The sequence below is a fragment of the Scyliorhinus torazame genome, chromosome 13 (assembly GCF_047496885.1).
Source record: "Scyliorhinus torazame isolate Kashiwa2021f chromosome 13, sScyTor2.1, whole genome shotgun sequence".
Taxonomy (NCBI): Eukaryota; Metazoa; Chordata; class Chondrichthyes; order Carcharhiniformes; family Scyliorhinidae; genus Scyliorhinus; species Scyliorhinus torazame.
In genome coordinates this window covers 184582177-184605509 of record NC_092719.1, presented here as the reverse complement: position 1 = coordinate 184605509, position 23333 = coordinate 184582177, and the positions used below count along the sequence as shown (strand labels likewise).

The 23333-nt window shown below is 42.0% G+C and overlaps 1 protein-coding gene across 1 annotated transcript in view; it reads right to left on the bottom strand.

The window, feature by feature from the left end:
- Nucleotides 1–23333, bottom strand: part of acad9 (acyl-CoA dehydrogenase family, member 9) — a 62938-nt gene that overhangs the window by 14203 nt on the left and 25402 nt on the right. The window contains exons 9-16 of the mRNA XM_072472554.1: nt 19675–19750; nt 17516–17586; nt 15871–15990; nt 15040–15168; nt 8558–8637; nt 6484–6610; nt 4758–4835; nt 613–741 (exon numbers count right to left, since the gene is read on the bottom strand). Coding sequence (XP_072328655.1) covers nt 613–741; nt 4758–4835; nt 6484–6610; nt 8558–8637; nt 15040–15168; nt 15871–15990; nt 17516–17586; nt 19675–19750 — 810 coding nt within the window. The remainder of the gene's footprint in view (nt 1–612; nt 742–4757; nt 4836–6483; nt 6611–8557; nt 8638–15039; nt 15169–15870; nt 15991–17515; nt 17587–19674; nt 19751–23333) is intronic.

Genomic DNA, 23333 nt, shown 5'->3' with positions numbered 1-23333 from the left:
GTAGAATTTGTGCATGAGTAGCGATTACTGTGTATAATAAATGTGCTTTGATTTGAATCTTACTAATCGGTGTATTGGGTCATTGATCATTACTCGGACTTGAACCTCGTGGCGGTATCATAAAGATACCTGGCGACTCGAGAGCAAAGGTTATAAAACAGAGCAATTGAACCAACGGAAAGTTAGCGACATTATTTGGCAACAAGAGATAGATAGGTTCTTGATTAACAAGGGGATTAGGGGTTATGGGGAGAAGGCAGGAGAATGGGGATGAGAAAATATCAGCCATGATTGAATGGCGGAGCAGACTCGATGGGCCCAGTGGCCTAATTCTGCTCCTATGTCTTATGGTTTTCTTCTTCGGGGGATTTCATCTGGAAAACAGATGAAAAGACTAATTTCTTGCTCCAACACTCAGAATTAATTTTCCTTTTGTCCTTGAAGACCCGCCTTGCTAAAGGCAAAGTTCTACATAATTATTTTTTGTCATTTTTACTCAATTATTGAAAAAAAGGCTTTGGTCCTAAAATTTCAGAAGATCAATGTAATTCAGATGGTCTAATTGGAGATTTAAGGGAACTGATATACGTTGCATGGATAGAATGTACCTACCTCATGGTCATGATTGCGAAGACCAATACTGATGGAGCGACTAGCTCTCGCGATAACCGCCGTCATGGCATAAAGATTAATAAGAACATCAGCCACTCTCTTGACTACCAGTTGCTCTTCCACTATCGTCTGAGGAGGGGAAGTCACAACTGTGTTATAATAGGCTTAGGTTGTTAAAAATAGAACCTCACTAGAAATGCAGCAAGTTTCATCATTTCAATATATAACCCAATTTAGCTGAAAGCTTTCAAAAATATGGGGGTGAAATCCTTCCTTGAAAAGCAAGAGAATGTTTTGTTTTTCCCATCACGAACTACACATTATGCAATTTACAAACATGTGCTCTCCTACCTATCTAATTAAATGTTAGTTTAAAAACCACAAACAGGTTTCCCTGAAAACTATACTTTTGAGTGAAATAACCAAACTCTCTAAACCTACTGTGACAAAACAAGGGCTTTTATATTAAGCACCAATCCAGTGGTTCTCTTCTTAACCTTTTCTCATGCTCTCTTTACACGATGGGAAGAGACCAAAACTAGACCCAATACTAAGGACTAACCAGCTGAACAAAATCTTGTACAGGAACACTATTATTTTCTTTGTGCTATATTGATTGGATTATCCCTGTTTTTTCTATTTCTTTCTGGCAGCTTTGGTGAACCTGCAGCAACTCATGCACCAAAACACTCACGGTTCTTTCATGTTCAGAGTAATTAGTTTAGAGCTCTGCATCATGCAACTCCATTACAACATAATTATCTGCAGTAAATGTAATCTGTCAAAAGCAGACCCATTCCCTCATCACACCTTGATCAGATTTACAGTATTTTTTTCTTCTCTGCCAAGGTTTATTTAAACACTAGCTTGTCATTCATGAATGTGCAGGCGGTTCCCCTGATGCCTGGATCCAGATTATTACAGACTGTAAAAGTTACCACTTTTCCATGGCACCCTGTTTTCAAAGAATCTTATTTATCTAAACACATCTAGCTTCACCATCAAATGCAGAAATATTGCATTCAAATGAGTATTTCATAACACTATTTAATGCACAGGTAGTTTAATATGTTGGCCTGTTTAATTCCAGATTTATTTCCACTATTAAGTCTGATGTTTGCTCATTCTTTTTATGGTTGCTGCTCTCTTACTTGATTTCTTTCCTCTCCATGCACTTACTCCTTACAGATAGGCTGATCTGAACTAGCCCCATTCAATTTTCCTATTCTTGCTGCCCTCTTGTTAGAATTCATTCTCCGAACAGAGATCCAGGCAAACAAACATTGAGGTCCCAATATTCCACCCAATTGAAATGGGCCATATCCCTCATGTACTGAAATCTGACCAGAAAATACCAGTCCTAAAAAATGAAACTCGGCCTGCTGCAAAATAGAATAACAATGCTGCAACACAAAATAAATAACTGACAACGAGAATCCAATGGAGGAGACGTAGGAACGCAGGCTGGATAGGAATGAACGATAGGAATGAAGGAATGAACAAAGGTTTGCGGTGTACACAATAATTACAAAATCTACAACTCCTCTCCCGGAAGGGCCACACTCCATAACCTGGGTGTAGGTCGGGGTTTTTATACTGAGAGTTTCCCCCTTGTTAAGGGGAAACACTGCCCCCAGTTACCAGGGGAGTTCATACTTTGAGATGAAGGGAGGGAATCGTATAGAGCATAGATGGTGGCCCCAGAGGGGTTCGTAACACAATTCATGACTTCATTTCTTTGCTCTTTTTGTTCTAGGAGGCATGTTCTCCACATACATCCATTCTCTGTAAATGTATTTCTCTTCTGTAAAATGTGCTTTGTGGCTATTTCCAAAGCAAAAAAAAAAAATCCCACATGCATGCATCTCTATATAGATTTTACATTTGTGTACATTTGCTGGCTATACAACCTTGTTTTACTTTCTTCATTATTTTACTCACTTTAAAAAAAAAAATCAACTCATCTCTTTATAAATTCTTACACCCATATTTATATGTAATTATAGGCTGTGGTCATTAGATGGCACTATACTACATTTACTTGACAAATTGTTATGACACGCGTTTCACCTTCAATTTTATTCCTCAATAACAAATTTCTCAAGCTTGTAATTTTTTTAGAAAAAACAAAATGATACTTTTTTCACAATAAAATGGTTACATTTGTTCAACAAATGGTCTCATGTCTTGTTTAATACCTTCATTACAGTTTTGCTTGATGGCCTTCCCTCAAGCCAAATATTGGTCTTAGTGGAATTCAGATTGTGGAGGCTAAAGTCTATGTGCAGTGTAGCTCATTTCCCAGAAAGCCTATCTATCAGTGGCTTGTAGTGATGTGTTTTATTTGAAACTAGAGGCAAATTTGTAAAGCCTTGTGTGGGTAAAGTTTAAATGAAGGTTTTCTTTTTAAACAGCTGTGTGTGCGCATATGAATGATACAAATCTTTTTTCAGGGTAATCTAGACACATAGAAAATAGGAGCTGGAGCAGGCCATTTGGCTGTTCGAGCTTGTTCCACCGCCATTCATTATCATCCAACTCGGTAACCTGTTTCTGCTTTCCCCCCCATATCCTTTGATGCCTGGAGCTCCAAGAGCTATGTTTAACTCCTTGAAATATTACAATGTTTTGGCCTTGATCGCTTTCTTTGGGAGCGATTTCCACAGGTTCATCACTCTCTGGGTGAAGAAATTTCTCCTCATCTTAGTCCCAAGTAGTTTACCCTGTATCCTTAGACTGACCCCTGGTTCTGGAATTACCCGCCATCAGGAACATTCTGCATATGCTCCGTCTGGCCCTCAGACAGGGTCTGCTGCCAAACAGCGCCAGGGACCTGGGTTCAATTCTGACCTTGGGTGACTGTCTGCATGAAGTTTGCACATTCTCGCCCTGTCTGGGTGGGTTTCCTCCGGGTGCTCCAGTTTCCTCCCACAGTCCAAAGCTGTTTAGGTTAGGTGGATTGGCCATGCTAAAAAATTGCCCCTTAGTGTCCAGGAATGTGCAGAATACGTGGGCTACAGGGATAGGGAAAGGGAGTGGGCTCTTTTGATGGGTCGGTGCAGGCCTGATGGGTCAAATGGCCTCATTCAACGCTGTAGGGATTCTCGGGTCCTGTTAGAATTTTATAGATTTCGATGAGATCCCCTGCATTCTTCTAAACTCCAGTGGAAAAATCCTAACCTCAATCTCTCCTCATACGACAGTCCTGCCATTTCTGGAATAAGTCTGATAAACCTTTGCTGAACTCCCTCTGTAGCAAGTATATCCTTCCTCAGATAAGGAAACCAAAACTGCACACAATATTCCAGGTGTCGCCTCACCAAGGCCGTGTATACCTACAGCAAGACATCCCTGCTCCTGTGCTCGAATCCTCTCACTATGAAGGCCAACAGATTTATTTACCACCTGCTGCACTTGCATGCTTACCTTGAGGAATTGGTGTACAAAGACACCCAGATCTCATTGCACATTTCCCTCTCTCAATATATAGCCACTCAGATAACCTGCCTTCCTGTTTTTGCTACCAAAGTGGATAATCTCACATTTAAATTGGTATTTTGTTGAAAAATTATTAATTTTCAATCAACAGAGAATGTTTCTAATCATCTCACTTTTTTGAAGACCATAAATTAAACATTCTAATTGCTGAGATAGGGAGATGGCGTGTCTTTTCTCATTCTAGTTTAATGTATTTTTAAATAAGAAAACAAGCTGTATTTTGCAGGCAAACAGAATTTATGAGGGTGATGGACAGGAAGAAGTATACGAGGGGTAACGGAGAGGAGGATAAGAGTGGATATATAATCAAGGGCAAGAATAGTAACAGTAGCGTAACCGAGGAGGGGGAGGATACATGGATTTTGTAGATAAAGTAAAAAACATAGGGGCTGAATTAGTGCTAGAGATAGGATTATGAGTACGAATGAATGATGGAGGGAGAGAGAAGAGCCCTGCTGAGGGTTACAATTGTCCTCCTGAAGCACCTACCAAATTGCAGCATATTTTCACGGCAGCCTTTTCTCACTATAACCTTAAAAGATGCTGTCAAGAGCAAACTTTTAGCTTAAAATGTTTCAACGTTTGCAGAAAACGTATATATTTTCTTTCCACAAGTACATTCCTTGGAATAGCAATGTTTTAATTACCTTGCCATATCTGTATAGTAAGCTTTCTACTGTGTTCCCCAAATTATACACATTCTCCTCCATTTTCTTGGCATTCTCCTGCAGGAAAAATTCAAATATTGGCCTTAATTGCAAAAAGGAAGGATATTATGCTAAACCTTTAGAAAGCAGTGGTTAGGCCTCAGTTGGAGTAGTGAATTACATGTCGCACGCCAGCACTTATTTGTTAAAGGCAAATTATATTTGACTAACGTGAGCAAGCTCATTGGTGAAGTAATGGTGCTGATTGAGGAGGACAGTGAGATTGATTCTGTGTATATAAACTTTCAAAAGGCATTTGACAAGGCACCATATTATACATTTTATAAAAATTGAAACACATGGAATTAAAGAGTCAGAGACAGTGTGGATACTAAATTGGCAGGGGTCAGAAAGCAAGTATTATGTTAAACATTTGTTTTCCCACACTGGAGGGAAGTACACAGTGGTATCCACAAGGATCGTTATTATGCCCATCGGTCTTTTTGATATAAATGTGGACATGGGTATACAGGAACAAATTGCAAGGCTTGCAGATGATACAAAACCCCAAAATGTGGTAAACAATGAGGAGTTTACTAACAGATTTTAGGAAAACCTGATTTGTAAAATCGGAAGACACATGGCAGATGAAAATTTAATGCAGAGAAGTGTGAAGTGAAGGTTTGATGAGAAGAACGAGGTGAAGCAATTTGAGTTAAATGGCACAATTTTCAAGGGAGGCCTGGGCATATCTCTGTCTCTTTAATTCCATGTGCTTCAAATCTTTGAAGGTGGCAGGACAAGTTGAGAAGACTGTTAAAAAAGGAAACACAAATGGGATCATGGCTTTGTTTAATAGAGGAATAGATTACAAAATGAAGGATGCTCCCCGAAACCTATAGAAACACTGCTTAAGCCTCAGTTGGATAGTTAAGTTGAATTCTGAGCACCGTACTTCGGGAAGAATATCAAGTTCTTGGAGGGGACACCCTAAATTCCATCTCTCAACTAGTTTTGCGCACACATATTAACGGCATTGCTCTTGGTGCATCATAGTACTCGAATAAGTCGCATTCTGCCCAAGAGTTTTGCGTCAACTGGGGACCCGCCATATGTAGAAACCCATCGCCAGGCATAGAAATATTCAAATGAACCTCCACACAGTTTGCTCAAAACTGTTTAAGAAGGACTGACCTTTAATATTGTTACATGTAATAATATTGTAAAATCAGTTCTTTAAAAACTGATGTTACATATAGCAGATGGGAAAATCTCTCACCCCCAATTCCTACCCATGTTGCCTTTCTGCCATTTGCCTGCTTCACCTGAAATCTCCATTTGAATTTCATTGTTTCATGCCAAAAAATAACAATAATTGCAATAAACCACGGATTTAATTTTTTAAAATGGAAAATCTATAAAATTGTAGACTTTAATCAGCAATGCATTAATAACAAGCCTAGAATACCATTTAATAGAACACATACTTGGCATTATAAATCAGTGGGCCAAATTAGCGGGCTTTGCATTACTCCATTTATTCCATACATACATAAACATCAACATAAACATTCTATGGAAACTGAAATATAGAAGTCTTTAATTATGTAATGCAGCTGATGACCTACTCTGTATGTTCAATATTGGTTTCAGTAATTGCTGAAAAAAATACTTCCTAAAATATATCTGATAAAGACCAGAAATTGTGGTTTATAGGAATAAGTACCTCCAAACTGGGATGCACAACACCATTTTTGCCTGTAAGGCCGTAATCCACAGTTCTGCTAAAAGAACTTCCCAATCTTTTTCCTAACATCTCCAACACAACTCCAATGTTTCCTTTCTTCATCTGTCTGAAAGCAAACAGAAAAACCTTATGACTTAAAAATAGGGGTCACAAAGAAATCACCCAGCCAATAAATATGAAGTGCCGTTCCAGTTGCAATGCAATGTAACAGAAATTGCCAATAGTGCACAAGGACAGCTAACTGGAAATGAGATGGATGACCAGTACATCCATGTTGTCTGGTGGTGCTGGTAGAGGAATGTTAGCTAAGAACACTCATTTCCGCACTAAATGTCATTGTAGATGTGCTTTTAAATTTGGTAGTATGGCTTCGACCACAGCCTTCCGGTAGAATCATATCAGAGAATTCTCAGTGCAGGAGACCATTCAACCCATCGAGTCTGCACCGACCCTCCGAAAGAACACCCTACCTAGGCCCAATCCCCTGCCCTATCCCCGTAATCCCACCTAACCTTCGGACACTTTGGACAATTTAGCAAGGCTGATCCACCTAAACTGCACATCTTTGGTCGGTGGGAGGAAACCCATGCAAACATAGAAAGCGCAGACTTCACACAGTCACCCGAGGTCGGAATTGAACCCGGGTCCCTAGCGCTGTGAGGCAGCAGTGCTAACCACTATGCCACCATGCCGCCCAAGAAGCAAGGATGCCACCAAGTTATTGTTAATACCATCTCAAAAGCTGACAACTTTATTAAAGGTTCTCAAACGCAGTGTAGCAATTTCTGTAATCCAAAGCCATTAACCGAGCAGGTAGGGAAAGGTAGGAAAGAGATATGTATATTGCTTTGTCAAATTTTAAGTTTATATATGGTTCACTTCTTGTTTTAAGTGCACAATCCACAATGTCATTATCGAACTCCGAAATAACCTGATAAAGTAGTTAGCCAAAATAAATGTTGAATTTTTTCATTTACAGCCTTTTGTATCAATAATGCAACTAGGCACCAGTCATGATAGGTATATGAAACCACAAACGTGAAAGCACAATTATTTCTTTTTCAATAACTTCGAAAATAGGATATCAAGAGGTTTCTATGACGAACCCACCTGCCATCTGAAAACAAGAGAAGCAAAACGTACATACCCAGCAGAGCCTATACAACAGAACAGATCTCAAATCGAGAATATCATTTTCCCCTTCTCAGAGAAAATCCGATCACTCTAATATGAATTAACATGCCCCTCTTTGTAACCGGCATCTTCCTTCATCCCATTGCCCCATGTCAGCAAGTACAGTTTCAATGAAATTTAAGACCTTGGAAAAATTGGAATTTCTGAATTTATTCAATCTGTGAATGTGTCAAAATTAGTATCCAAGTAGCCTGCTTAGATGTCTCGACCGCAAGAGCACTTGTTTACTATATCCACCTGATATTTTAATTTTATACAGCATTTATTTCCTGAATTATCAACAGAAATATTGCATAATTGCCAAAAGAATGGCATCAAGCCTATTCAAACCCATTTCACGTAGCTTTCAGCCTTTGTTACCTGATCATATTTCGTAACATAGTGCTACAAAATCTTCAGTTCCATCGTTTGTCAAATTTTGTCCCAATCTGAATGGTACAAGCTTTGATTTATTAGTAGAAATCCCTAGCTGACCCTTCTCACTTTACTTTAATTTGTTCTACAACAAGACGGGGCCCTCTGGATTTACACTTCGATATTGCAATTGCCGCATAATTACAGCCTTAAATCAACTCCTATAACCTTTAATTACAGAATATTGGTAAAATTGATAAAAACATTCAAGTTTAAAATGAGCATAATTAAGGCAACTAACGCTGGGATCAGGGGTCAGTACTCTGGTTACAATGAAACTAGAGCTAAAGTCTAAGTTACATCATTCATGGTTGACTCAATGGAATATCAAACACACTCTACACAGCTAACTCTCAGTAACTGCACTGGCATGGATTATTTTTTGGGATGTGGTTTAGAAGGAAGATCTTTAGGACAAAGTGAAAAATTGTTCGGGCTTGCATACTTTATTTTTCCAGTAAGGATTTTTCCTGCGTGCTGCAAACCAGTCAAGGCCACGTACATCCGTAGAATTTCATTTGTCCCCTGCAATACATGAAAAAAATTAAATCAATTTCTCCAACAAAAATGGAAGTTATCCAATAATTTTTTTAAGTTGTAATTGTGAGATACATTTGATATGCCAACTAGTACATAAAGGTTTGGTTCAAAATTTTATTTGTGCAGAACACCCACCAAATTTCACAACCTATTACACTTGTTACTCGGTATAATCTCACCCCAGATAGGTCTGTATACAGCGATTTGATAGTGCTGCCAAACATTGCAGCCATACCATTGATCACAGTGAGGGATGCTTATATTAATGTCATGACTCAACATGTACATCAGCAGCCATTCCAGAGATTTATGTTTTCATCACAAGAAATCGAGGTTTTGTAATCTGCGTTAAAAATATTAACCTCCAGTGACTGAACAAAAGCACAAAGGCTGCAAAACTTGGCTCCATAGTGGCACTGCTATGGAAGTCCCAAAGTCCTTGATTGTTGTGTGTTGCTGGCCATTGCCAATGAGGCTTGTGTAGTGCTCCATGCTGCGGCGGGCACAAAGTGCAGGTCGTCATGTCAGGAGTGCTCAGATCATGATGTCAAAAGGTCTTTCCAGTTGATTTGATGCACTTTGTGAAAACTTGCGACCACGCATGCCCAGTGTATGCACGTGCTAGTCACTTCCAGCTGAATACATGCACGAGGGACACCACACCCGTGCTATTTAAAGGATCAGCCACCAAACTTGCAATGAGGTGCCTTTTGACTTTTTTCTTTGTGGCAAGGTTTGTGGAAGTATGGTAGCTTGCTTGTGGAGGCCACTTGGTGCATCCATTCAGGAATGCTGGTACTGGCAGAGTGCCAGGGCCAGGGCACATGCATGTCACCATCCTGCGAGTCAGCACGTTGTGCCTGGCAGTACCACTGCCACTCCCCCAGGGTGGCACCTCATTCAAGGAAAATGGAAGCTACCCAATATTTTTTTTTAAATTGTAATTGCGAGACACATTGGAAACTCCAACTAGATTTCTTTAAAATTGATTTGTTCACAGGACGTAGGCATCACTGGCTAGACCAGTATTTATTGTCCATCTTAGATGTTGCCTCCTTCAATAGGGCCTCCAGCCTCACACCAGAGTGAGGATGGTACTGCTGGTGGTCGTAAAGGTCACAGTTACATTAAATTTGTATTATAACTGGCTCATTCTATCATTCTAGAGTGGGTTGGATGACAAAGAGCATCTCCTAATTGACCGTCCTTTGCGGTTCCTGGTGATATTGGAGCTTCTTTATCTCTGGATAAATTGCCCTTGAAAAAGTGGTGATGAGCTGCCTTCTTGAACCGCTGCAGTCCATGTGGTGCAGGTACACACAGTGCTGTTAAGAAGGGAATTCCAGGATTTTGACCCAGCAACCGTGAAGGAACGGCTATATAGCTCCAAGTCGGGCTGGGGCGGGTGGCTTGAAGGGAATCTTTCAGGGTTGGTTGTCCCATGCATTTGCTGCCCTTGTCCTTCTGAGTGGTAGAGGTCACAGGTATGGAAGGCGCAAGAGTCTTGCTGAGTTTCTGCAGTGCATCTTGCTACCACAATGCTACCATTGTGCATTGGTGGCGGGGGGGCGAATGTTTAAGGTGGCGGATGGGATCCCAATCAAGTGAGCAGCTTTGCCCTGGTTATAGAACATTACAGCGAAGTACAGGCCCTTCGGCCCTTGATGTTGCGCCGACCTGTGAAACCAATCTAAAGCCCATCTACACTATTTCATTATCATCCATATGTTTATCCAATGACCATTTAAATGGCCTTACTGTTGGCGAGTCCACTACTGTTGCAGGCAGGGCATTCCACGCCCTTACTATTCTCTGAATAAAGAACCTACCTCTGACATCTGTCCTATATCTATCTCCCCTCAATTTAAAGCTATGTCCCCTCGTGCTAGCCATCTCACTGTCCACCCTATCTAATCCTCTGATCATCTTGTTGCCTCTATTAAGTCACCTCTTCTCTTAACCTTCTTCTCTCTTAACAAAAACAGCCTCAAGTCCCTCAGCCTTTCCTTATAAGATCTTCCCTCCATAGCAGGCAACATCCTGGTAAATCTCCTCTGCACCCTTTCCAATGTTTCCACATTCTTTCTATAATGCGGCGACCAGAACTGCACGCAATACTCCATATGCGGCTGCACCAGAGCTTTGTACAGCTGCAACATGGCCTCATGGCTCCGAAACTCAATCCCTCTACCAATAAAAGCTAACACACCGTACGCCTTCTTAACAACCCTATCAACCTGGGTGGCAACTTTCAGGGATCTATGTACATGGACACCGAGATCTCTCTGCTCATCCACACTGCCAAGAATCTTACCATTAGCCCAGTACTCTGTATTCCTGTTACTCCTTCCAAAATGAATCACCTCACACTTTTCTGCATTAAACTCCATTTGCCATTCCTCAGCCCAGCTCTGCAGCTTATCTATGTCCCTCTGTAACCTGCAACATCCTTCCGCACAGTCCACAATCCACCGACTTTAGTGTCACCTGCAAATTTACTCACCCATCCTTCTACGCCCTCCTCCAGATCATTTATAAAAATAACAAACAGCAGTGGCCCCAAAACAGATCCTTGTGGTACACCACTAGTAACTGAACTCCAGGCTGAACATTTCCCATCAACCACCACCCTCTGTCTTCTTACAGCTAGCCAATTTCTGATCCAAACCGCTAAATCACCCTCAATCCCATGCCACTGTATTTTCTGCAATAGCCTACCATGGGGAACCTTATCAAACGCTTTACTGAAATCCATATGCACCACATCAACTGCTTTACCCTCATTCACCTGTTTGGTCACCTTCTCAAAGAACTCAATAAGGTTTGTGAGGCACGACCTACCCTTCACAAAACCGTGTTGACTATCCCTAATCAAATTATTCCTTTCTAGATGATTATAAATCCTATCTCTTCTGATCCTTTCCAAGACTTTGCGCACAACAGAAGTAAGGCTCACTGGTCTAGTTACCGGGGTCGTCTCTACTCCCCTTCTTGAACAAGGGGACAACATTTGCTATCCTCCAGTCTTCTGGCACTATTCCCGTAGACAATGACAACATAAAGATCAAAGCCAAAGGCTCTGCAATCTCCTCCCTAGCTTCCCAGAGAATCCTAGGATAAATCCCATCCGGCCCAGGGGACCTATCTATTTTCACACTTTCCAGAATTGCTAACACTTCTTCATGAACCTCAATCCCGTCTAGTCTAGTAGCCTGTATCTCAGTATTCTCTTCGACAACATTGTCTTTTTCCTGTGTGAATACTGACGAAAAATATTCATTTAACGCCTCTCCTATCTCCTCGGACTCGACGCACAACTTCCCACTACTGTCCTTGACTGGCCCAACTCTTACCCGAGTAATTCTTTTATTCCTGACATACCTATAGAAGGTTTTAGGCTTTTCCTTGATCCTACCTGCCAAGGACTTCTCATGTCCCCTCCTGGCTCTTCTTAGCTCTATCTTTAGGTCCTTCCTGGCTAACTTGTAACTCAAGTGCCCGAACTGAACCTTCACGTCTCATCTTTACACAAGCCTCCATCTTCCTCTTGACAAGTGATTCAACTACTTTAGTAAACCACGTTCCCTCGCTTGACCACTTCCTCCCTGCCTGACAGGTACATATTTATCAAGGACACGCAGTAGCTGTTCCTTGAACAAGCTCCACATTTCAATTGTGCCCATCCCCTGCAGTTTCCTTCCCCATCCTATGCATCCTAAGTCTTGCCTAATCGCCTCATAATTGCCTTTCCCCCAGCTATAACTCTTGCCCTGCGGTATATACCTATCCCTTTCCATCGCTAAAGTAAATGTAACCAAATTGTGGTCACTATCACCATAGTGCTCATCTACCTCCAAATCTAACACCTGGCCTGGTTCATTACCCAGTACCAAATCCAATGTGGCCTCGCCTCTTGTTGGCCTATCTACATACTGTGTCAGGAAACCCTCCTGCACACATTGGACAAAAACTGACCCATCTAAAGTACTCGAACGGTAGTGTTTCCAGTCAATATTTGGAAAGTTAAAGTCCCCCATAACAACTATCCTGTTACTTTCGCTCCTATCCAGAATCATCTTTGCAATCCTTTCCTCTACATCTCTGGAACTTTTCGAAGGCCTAAAGAAAACTCCCAATAGGATGACCTCTCCTTTCCTGTTTCTAACCTCAGCCCATACTACATCAGTAAACGAGTCCTCATCAAATGTCCTTTCTGCCACCGTACTACTGTCCTTGACTAACAATGCCACACCTCCCCCTCTTTTATCACCTTCCCTGAGCTTACTGAAACATCTAAACCCCGGAACCTGCAACAACCATGCCTGTCCCTGCTCTACCCATGTCTCCGAAATGGCCACAACATCGAAGTCCCAGGCACCAACCCATGCTGCAAGTTCACCCACCTTATTCCAGATGCTCCTGGTTTTGAAGTAGACACACTTCAAACCACCTTCCTGCCTACCGGTACACTCCTGCGACCTTGAAACCTTACTCATGACCTCACTACTCTCAACCTCCTGTACAATGGAGCTACAATTCAGGTTCCCAGCCCCCTGCTGAATTAGTTTAAACACTCCCGAAGAGCATTCACAAATTTCCCCCCCGGGATATTGGTATCCCTCTGGTTCAGGTGTAGACTATCCTGTTTGTAGAGGTCCCACCTACCCCAGAATGAGCCCCAATTATCCAGGTATCTGAATCCCTTCCTCTTGTACCATCCCTGTAGCCGCATGTTCAACTGTTCTCTCGCCCTATTCCTCGTCTCACTAGCACGTGGCATGGGTAACAATCCAGAGATAATAACTCTGATTGTTCTAGCTCTAAGATTCCACCCTAGCTCCCTGAATACCTGCCTTACATCCCCATCCCTTTTCCTACCTATGTCGTGGGCAGCACGGTAGCATTGTGGATAGCACAATTGCTTCACAGCTCCAGGGTCCCAGGTTTGATTCCGGCTTGGGTCACTGTCTGTACGGAGTCTGCACTTCCTCCCCATGTCTGTGTGGGTTTCCTCCGGGTGCTCCGGCTTCCTCCCACAGTCCAAAGACGTGCAGGTTAGGTGGATTGGCCATGGTAAATTGCCCTCAATGTCCAAAGTTTCCCTTAGTGTTGGGTGGGGTTACTGGGTTATGGGGATAGGGTGGAGGTGTTGACCGTGGGTAGGGTGCTCTTTCCAAGAGCCAATGCAGACTCGATGGGACGAATGGCCTCCATCTGCACTGTAAATTCTATGATTGGCGCCTATGTGGACCACGACTTGGGGCTGCGCCCTCTCCCCCTTAAGGATCCAAGTTTTGGTGCCAAGCTTTTTGAGTGCTGTGGGAGCTGTATTCACCCAGGTATATGAAGAGTATGCCATCATACTCTTGATTTGTAGATAGTGGACATGAGTCAGGAGGGGAGTTACTCTGCAGAATTCCAAGCCTCTGACATGCCCTTGAGCAACAGTATTTATATAGCTGGTCCAATTCAGTTTCTGCTCAGCATGTTCACAATGGGAGATTCAGCAATGGTAATGCCATTGAATGTTAAGGGGAGATGGTTAGGTTATCTCTTGCTGGCGATGTTCATTGCTTGAAACTTGTGTGGCACAAATGTTACTTTCCACTTATCAGCTCAAGCCTGAATGTTGTCCAGGTCTTGCTGCATATGGACGCGGACTGCTTCAGTTTCTAATTGAGGTACCCAAGATGATAAACGGTATTGATAAAGTAGACGTCGATCAGATGTTTCCTCTTGTGGAGCAATCTAGAACGGGAGATCATAGTTTTAAGATGGGGTAGCAGATTTAAAACTGAGATAAGGAAAAATTATTTCTCTCAAAAGGTTTGTGAATCTGTGGAATTCACTACCCAGAGTGTGGTGGGTGGCAGGACTTGAGTAAATTTAAGGAGGAGATAGACAGGTTTTTAATTAGTAATGGGCTGAAGAGTTATGGAGAATGGGCAGGAAAGTGGAGTTGAGGCCATGATGAGATTAACCATGGTCGTAATGAATGGTGGGAGCAGGCTCGGGAGACTGAATTGCCTATTCCTGCTCCCAGTTCTTATATTCTGAGTATCTAAGTCTCAAATGTTGTTGAACACTGAAATCATCAGCAACCATTCCACTTCTGACCTAATGATGGAGGGAAGGCCATTGATTTGATGCACATTGTGAAAATCAACGGAAGGTCATCGGAGGACCAACTCAAATCAGTGAGCGACTCAATCTGTTGGTAAAATCCATTAAAGTTACAGCTTTGTTACCTTATATTTGTTGCAAAGATTTATTTAAAAAATAGCGGCACACAATCAACTGGCTAAGTGATACTTCTCCACTTTTCAACATATTCAACTGTTAATTATCATTAAATTTAGAGACCAAACAATTGAGTTTTCAGCTTACCTCAAAAATCAGAAGTATTCTGCTGTCCCGGAGAAATCTTTCATAGGGATAATCTTTCATATAGCCAAGGCCTCCCAGAATCTGCAATGCTTCACTAATGCATACCCAGGCACCCTCAGAACTGTAAATCTGATCAAAAGGCTAACTCAGTTAGAAATCACCATGATTAGACATACTACACACAAAATAGTTAAATTAGTTACATAGAACAGCAAGGAAATTTAAGGGATTTGCTTTTAAAGCGATGATTGGAATTTAATGGCATTTTGGGGAAATGGTGACTATAGTAAATGAACAAGATAATAATAGTAGCCCTTTGTGATATTTGGTATTTTTAATTCCAAAAAAGGACTAACGGCAAGACACTCTTAACCACTATACCACATACAGTAAGTAATGCAAACTCAATTATGTAGGTACAAAGTTTGAGATGTGAACATTATAAAGCAGACACATTTCAATTTAGTATTATCAATAGCTGATAAATGTCATGTCCTGTCACCAGCTGCCAACAGGAAAGTGGTCGGAAACAATAACTCCCAAGATTTACTTGGAGCCTGCAGAGGACCATTTTAATTACATCCACAATTGTTTCATCCAGTTATATATTTCACATTTTGACATTACATAGAGTTGATATTTTACAAGTCTACACATTGTTTCTGGATATTGAAGTGGTAAGTTTAATTACTCATGCTCACGCATCTAAACTAATTTGCATGTAAAATTAGACATTTTTATATGAACACAGTTTCCCTTCCTGCTCAAATGTCACAAATCAAATCATCTAAAATAGTTTCATCGAAATAAGTTTAGATTTTAGTCCACTACCTTCACCATGGCAGCTTCTACAGAACAATCTGGCTCTCCTGGCCGGTCCATCATTCCTGCAGTCAAGTAGGCCATGCTCTCCATTACATAGGCTTGCATTGCCATCAGCGTGAATTTCTCCTAAAGGAAACCTCAACAGTAAGATACATGAAAACTGACCAGCAAACTAACTCAGATATCATCTCCAGGTGCAGCAAAACAGTGTCCCTACTGCTCATCATTGGCAAACATGCTGTATTATTTTTAAATTAGTTCAAAAATGATTCTGAGGCTGTCAGCTGGTCATTGCTGAACAAAGGCCACTTGCTGGCACTGTCAACAACACTTTCCATCACCCCCATGATGATTGGGAGCAGACTGACGGGGTAGAAATTGGCCAGATTGAATTTGTCCTGCTTTCAGTGCATAGAACATGTCTGGACAAATTCTCCAGACAAATTCTCCACATGGTCGGGTAAATGTCAGTGTTACACATTCTTCTGGAGCACAAGTCTTCACGACTACAGCCAAGGTGCTGTCAGCATCCAGAGTTTTTTCTGTATTCGATGCATTGGGCCACTTCTTGAGAGTGAATTGAATTGGCTGAAGACTGGCTTTTGTGATGCTAGGTACCTCAGGGAGAGGCAGAGACAGATCAGCTCATGGTGCTTTTGGCTGAAGATAGCTGTAAATCACCCTCGTCTTTTGCACTGATGCATTGGCTTCCATCATCACAGAGGATAAATAGATTCATGGAGTCTCCTCATCTGTTAGTTGTTTATTTATCCACCATAGCTTACTAAATGTTGCAGGACTGCAGAGCTTTGATCTGATCCCTTGATTGTGGGATTGTTTAACTCAGTCTACTGGTTTCTGTTGAGCATATAGGTAATTGTATGTTGTAACTTCACCAGGTTAATACCTCAATTCTAAGTATGTCTGGTGCTGCTCCTGGCGCACTCTCCTACACTTCTCATTGAACCAGGTATTTGCCATTGGTAGAGTGAGGGTCATGCTGGGTCATGAGGTTACAGATTATGGTTGAATAGAACTTGCTGATGGTCCATATGATCCCATTGATATTCAGTTTTAAGTTGAAGGTCTTATCTGAATGATGCACGATATTAATGTCACACAACACAACGTAGGGTGTACTCAAGTGTGAAGGCAGGGCATGGTCGCCTAAAGAACGCGGTGTTCACTACGAGCAACAGCAACACTGCAATGAGTAGATAGCATGTTGAGGATAAAGTCAAGCAGTTCTTTTCCTCTGCTTGGTTCTCTCACCACCTTCTGCAGACCCAGTCTAGCAGTTATGTCCTTCAGGACTCCGCCAGCTCAGTCAATAGTGGTATATTGTCAATTTTCACTTTGTGTGAATTTACACATTGAAAAATAAAGGAAGGTTATTTATACTAAGATACGTCAGGAAACATGCATCAATGTATCTCTACACAGAAACGGTATAAATAGTAAACAATGAAAGAACTGCTTTCTGCAAAATCAAGTTGTCACAGCTGCAAATGATCAACAATGAATAGATTTAATTATCTTTAAACCGGGTACTAGTTTTAAAGGCCACTTTGTTCTGTCAAAGTTATAGCTCGATAAGCAGATTGGCATAAGCAGAGATTATTTGCAAAAATAGTTTCAACAAAAGATGCACCTGAATCAGTCCAAACTCGCTCAGCTTCCTGTCAAATTGTTTGCGGGTGCAAGCGTACTCTGCTGTCATCTCTACAAAAAGATAAAACCAAAATGAAGATTTGAATTTTATCACGCCTTATCCTGGCCCACAAAAACATTGCAGTGTAGTGGCCATTATAGAGTCCCTACAGTGCAGAAGGAGGCCATTCAGCCCTTCGAGTCTGCACTGGCCCTCCAAAAGAGCACCCTACCTAGGTCCATTCCCCCGCCCTATCCCTGTAACCCCATCCAACCTTTGGATTCTAAGGAACAACTTAGCATGGCCAGTCCACCTAACATGGACATCTTTGGACTGTGGGAGGAAACCGGCGCACCCGGAGGAAACCCATGCAGACACGGGAGAACGTGCAATTCCACATAGAGGGTCACTCAAAGTCCGAATCGAACTCGAATCTTTGGCGCTTTGTGGCAATGGTGCAAACCACTGTGCCACCCTGCCACCCCAAGATCCCTCTAACTTCAATGAGTCTGACTAGTTATTTATTTTTGAGAAGAGTGCAGGCCAGGAATCTCGTTAAACTCCTTACTCTTCTTTGGCTACTACTGAGGGCTCCTTAGCATCCTCCCGAGCTAACAGAACAGGGATTTTTAGTCGAATCCAGTTTTAGCTCAGAAGGGTTGTCTAGTTTTATGATAAGATTAGATGATCTTCTGTTTATAGTATGAAACTAGAAATCTAAAGACTGCAAGTTCAATTTCTACCATGGCAAATTATGGATTGTGGGCGGCTGATCTGTAAAACTACTGGGTCAGCGGGCAAACTATTTGTTCAACAAGTAGAACCAGATCAGTAGCGTTCTTCAGGAAAATGAATCTGATTTCAGTTTAAATTGCGATCGACTCTGAATGCCTTGAACATAAAAAAAAAAGCCCACCATTTGGCAATGTTCTCTGCAGCAAAGAAATGAAATGAAATGAAAATCGCTTATTGTCACAAGTAGGCTTCAAATGAAGTTACTGTGAAAAGCCCCTAGTAGCCACATTCCGGCGCCTGTTCGGGGAGGCTGGTACGGGAATTGAACTGTGCTGCTGGCCTGCCTTGGTCTGCTTTCAAAGCCAGCGATTTAGCCCTGTGCTAAAAGTGAGTGTCCAGGCGGCTGTGTCATCTGCCCAGTGCCAGGATTCAGAACATCTGCTCAAGGCTGGAGAGGAACTTCAAATGATGGGGGGATCATGTTGTCCATGGTACCTAACATGTCGGCACCAAAGGCATTGGTAGAACTAGGAAAGAGGTTTATATGAAGAATATGAGGAGCAAGGCACTAAATTAAAAGGCAGAGCCTCAAAGGTAACAAAGCCTGGATTAAAATAGAGAATGAGCTAATAGAATGTTCTCATTTACTGCAAGGGAAATTGAATCCAAAAGTAGGAGACCATATCTGGAGTATTGTGTACGCTATTGGTCTCCTTATTTAATGGAGGATGTAAATATATTGGAGTAGTTCAGAGAAGGTTTACTCAACTAATAGCTGGATTGAGCAGGTTGTTTTGTGAGGAACGTCTGGACAGACTTGGCTTTTTATCTCCTGGAGTTTAAAAGAATAAAGAGGCTACTTGATTGAAACATACAAGATCCTGAGGTATCTTGACAGGGTCAATGTGATGAGGATGTTTCCTATTGTGGGAGAATCTAGTACTAGTGGCCACTGTTTAAAAATAAGGGGTCGCCCATTTAGGACACAGATGAGAATTCTTTTTTCTCAGACGATCAAGTGTTTTTGGAACTCTCTTCCAAAAGACAGTGAAAGCAGAGTCTTTGAACATTTTTAAGGCAGAGGTAGATAGATTCTTGATAAGCAAGAGAATGAGAGATCATCAGGGGTAGGTGGTAATGTGGGGGGTGAGGTTACAGTCAGATGAACCAAGATCTTATGGATTGATGGAATCGGTTTGAGGGGCTAAACAGCGACTCCTGCTCCTAATTCATATCTTTCATCTGCACCAATTTTTCAGGCCAACTAGGGATGGGAAATGTATGCGACCAGTGTTAAACAAACAAAAATTATACTCAAATTGTGCGGTAGGGCTCAAGAGGTGTGAGCGTTACATACTTTATACAGCTGATGCTTATTCAGTTTTTAGTTGGTCCATTGGAATATTCATTTTTTGTAATCTCACCAATAAGCTTTTTGATCATTCCTGCAGATGCACTCCCCATGCTAAATCGTCCACTATTCAAGATCCTCATGGCAACCTGGAGATCATCAGAAATCACATTAATTCTTACTTCAATCAAAATTTCTATTGCACAAGGTTGGTTGTACAAAATTCAATACGAAAAAGTTTGATACAAAAATAGTTTTGGGACAAAAGAGGCAAGTTGTAAGTGATTGTGGTCCGTATTATGTACTCTTTTATGTTCCCTTTAAATAGCTGCATTATATTGCAACAAATACATGTTCTATTTCCCTTCATCAATATAATTCCTACAGTACCACTGTATACATTATTCTCACAAGCCAGTTATCTCTTCAACCAAAAATAAAAATGGAGCAAGAGGAGATTTACCAGAATGACACCAGGAGAGAGACTTCCGGTGCCGGCCATGGAGTGTGGTCATAGACAGGGTGGCTCCTACTTGAAGGCATAGGTTTTATCTCTTTCTACCCAAACTTTGGGGAATTTAGACGGAAAAGATGTGCAGAGTGTGCAGGGGAGATTAGTTCTCCCCCAGATGGGCATGTCCGTGGGTTACCAAACTTGACAGAAGACAGTGAGAGCCCTGGCTAAGGAGTTGGAGGAGACTTGTGGCACAGCATCAATTGCAAAAATGGCAGAGAGGGAAGGTTCACCATTGACTGGAAGGCTGTCATTGGAGCAGTTGATGAGCATCATTAAGGATTAATTTCAGCAGCAGCGTAAAGAAATGCAGAGTAACTGGTCAAAGGCAATTGAGGGGGCAGTGGCACCTCTTCGCGGGACTTTGGAACAGGTGAAGAGGAGCCTGGAGGTGCAGGGTGTGAGAAGGTGGTAACTGACCAGAGCGACCAAATTAGCAAACTGTATACTCTGTTGGATGTTAAGGTTGTGCTATTATGTTGAATAGGTTTAGAATAAAATATTTAAATAAAAAGAATGACACCAGGGATGAGGAGCTTAAGTTGTGAAGAGACTTCACAAGAAATATTCAAAATTATCAGGGGATTTGGTAGAGTAAATAAGAAATTTATTTCACTGGCACAAAAGGTCAGTAACCAGAGGACACAGATTTAACATAATTGGCAGAAGGATTCAGAATGTACTACCTGAAAGGGGTGGACAGCTTCAATGGTAACTTCCAAAAGGGAAGTGAGAAATTTGCCAGGTAGTGGAGAATGAGCAGGGGTGTGGATCTGATTACATAGCTCTTTCAAAGAGGAGGCCGAGACATGGGGGAAATGGCCTTCTTCTGTGCTGTATGATTTAATTAAATGTATTTTTCTACAGATAGTAGAAGCCCATAATAAAACAAACTCACTCACACATAGGTAGGTTTTTGGTGACGATACGTTATAGCCCCAAGTATAAGCGATAATTGTTATACCTGTAGGTATACTTGTGGAGTGTCCAGTTCTCCAAATTGATACCAATGTACGTGCAGATATCTAGTTCTGTATATTTGCATGCTGGCACTAGCTATAATCTTCCGTGAGGTTTGGCTGCATTTGTAGTGTGGTGCATAGTCACATTACAACTGATCACAGCACCATAATGGTGATCATTAAATGTCATCCAATTAAAGCAGCATTGGTATTTTTTTTAAGCAGTTGATTCCCTATTGAACTCTATTATTTGGTTTGCGATGCAAATGTGCTCAGTGTAACCAACAATTCCCAATATCCAAGTCTGACCTAAGCGAAGCTGACTGTAATCACACAAAACACCACATATTCTGTCACGGAGACTGATATGACATTACCAATGAGAACAAAACTTTGTCAATTTAAGCTGGAAGATTTATTTTTAAAACTGGTTTATAATACGCTGCGGGCACAAAATTCAATTATTCAGACATGGAATCACAGTTGCAGTACACTCACACCATTTTTTCCAAGTACGTTGACTTAGACAAAAACTGTCCCTCTCACTGCATTTCCGTGATTGTGACATGGAATGGCAAAGCCCTGGTGCGCATTTCTGTGCAAGTGTCTTCTGCATAATTCCGGGACCAAGTAGCATTCAGTAGAAACTGTGTTCTAGCCAGCCTCCCCTATTTAAAGACACAGTCTCTATTAAAAGAATGCTGTAGCAATGCATTGTAGGCATTTGCATAACTGTTATCGGCCATTTGCAGGCATTTGTATAATTTGGCATTCACAGCAAAGCCATGTCACAGCAAGGAGGCGACTTCTAAATTGAACGACACATTCTGCTGGGAGTGCAAAGCCTGAAAGGAGGCCATGTTTCCTGCAAGAAATCCACCAGAGCAACACTGAATTGAGAGTGGAAGGATATAGTAAGGACAGTCAGTACCCAGAATGTAGCAGCATGGATCTGCCAGGGAGAAAGAAGTTTAATGATCTCACTAGAGTGGTCAAGATGGGTGAATTGGCACATCCCACAAACTCATTAATAATATTATTAGTGTCACAAGTAAGCTTACATTAACGTTGCAATGAAGTTACTGTGAAAATCCCCTAGTCGCCACACTCCGGCACTTGTTCAGGCACACTGAGGGAGAATTCAGAATGTCCAATTCACCTGACAAGCAGTCTTTCGGGACTTGTTGGAGGAAACCGGAGCACCCAGAGGAAACCCACGCAGACAAGGGGAGAACGTGCAGACTCCGCAAAGTGACCCAAGCCAGGAATCGAACCTGGGACCCTGGAGCTGTGAAGCAACAGTGCTAACCACTGTGCTGCGCTGCCTCATACCCACCTCTCATTCCTCAATGCACCATCCCACCGTTATACCGTGACACTCAGGACTCCTCCCTAACATCTAGACACTATACCTCACCCACACATACCTTTGAAGGACACCAACCGCGCACAACATCCCTTTGTCTCTACATGCCCCTTGTTGTTCACATACAGCAGACATCCAAACACACTGACTCAGTCATTGACATTCTGCCCTCTCCTCTCCCCCCTTGCAGGCGATGGTGGCACACAAGTGGAGGGAAAGCCAAAAGTCTGATGGCGGACCAGCTTATTTACAGCCCCTCAGTACAGAGGAGGAAATGGTCCTTTGAATAATGCTGGTGCAGCAGTGGCCATCTTGGATAATGCTACATTGCTGCCTTAGACACCATACTCACTAATCTCTATCCCTTGTCCTGATATATGCCGTGAAATTGAACTGCAGATGGAGCAACCATGAACATCCTGATTTCCTCCCGGCGCTCCTTCCCTTATCCCTCCCCTCCTTATGCTTTTGTGTTTTGATTGCCAAGAATTGCCAGCTGCTCAGTTCCTCCAACAAAAACGAGTCAAGGAGCAAGAAGAGGAAGCCCACTTGGAACTTGACCTAACCTCTCAGTCTGAGCTCAGAAACCAGCACAGCCGCATGTTTTAGATTCAGAATCAGCATGTGAAATGCCACCAGACTCAAATCGGTTGTACTTGGACATGGGGTGAGATAATTTCATGTGCAAACGCCCTACAGGGAAAGGTCAGACACTATTTCGGCTGCAGAGGACTCAGATGAGGACCTTTTTGGGTTGAACTTTCACACCAAGATGCTTTGACAGGACTGCCAGATAACCTTCATCACTGGCTAGGGGCATTAAGGCGTCAGCTTCACCATAGCACAGAGCAACATCAAAGCTTGAAGCCCACATTTTCCACTGGGAAATT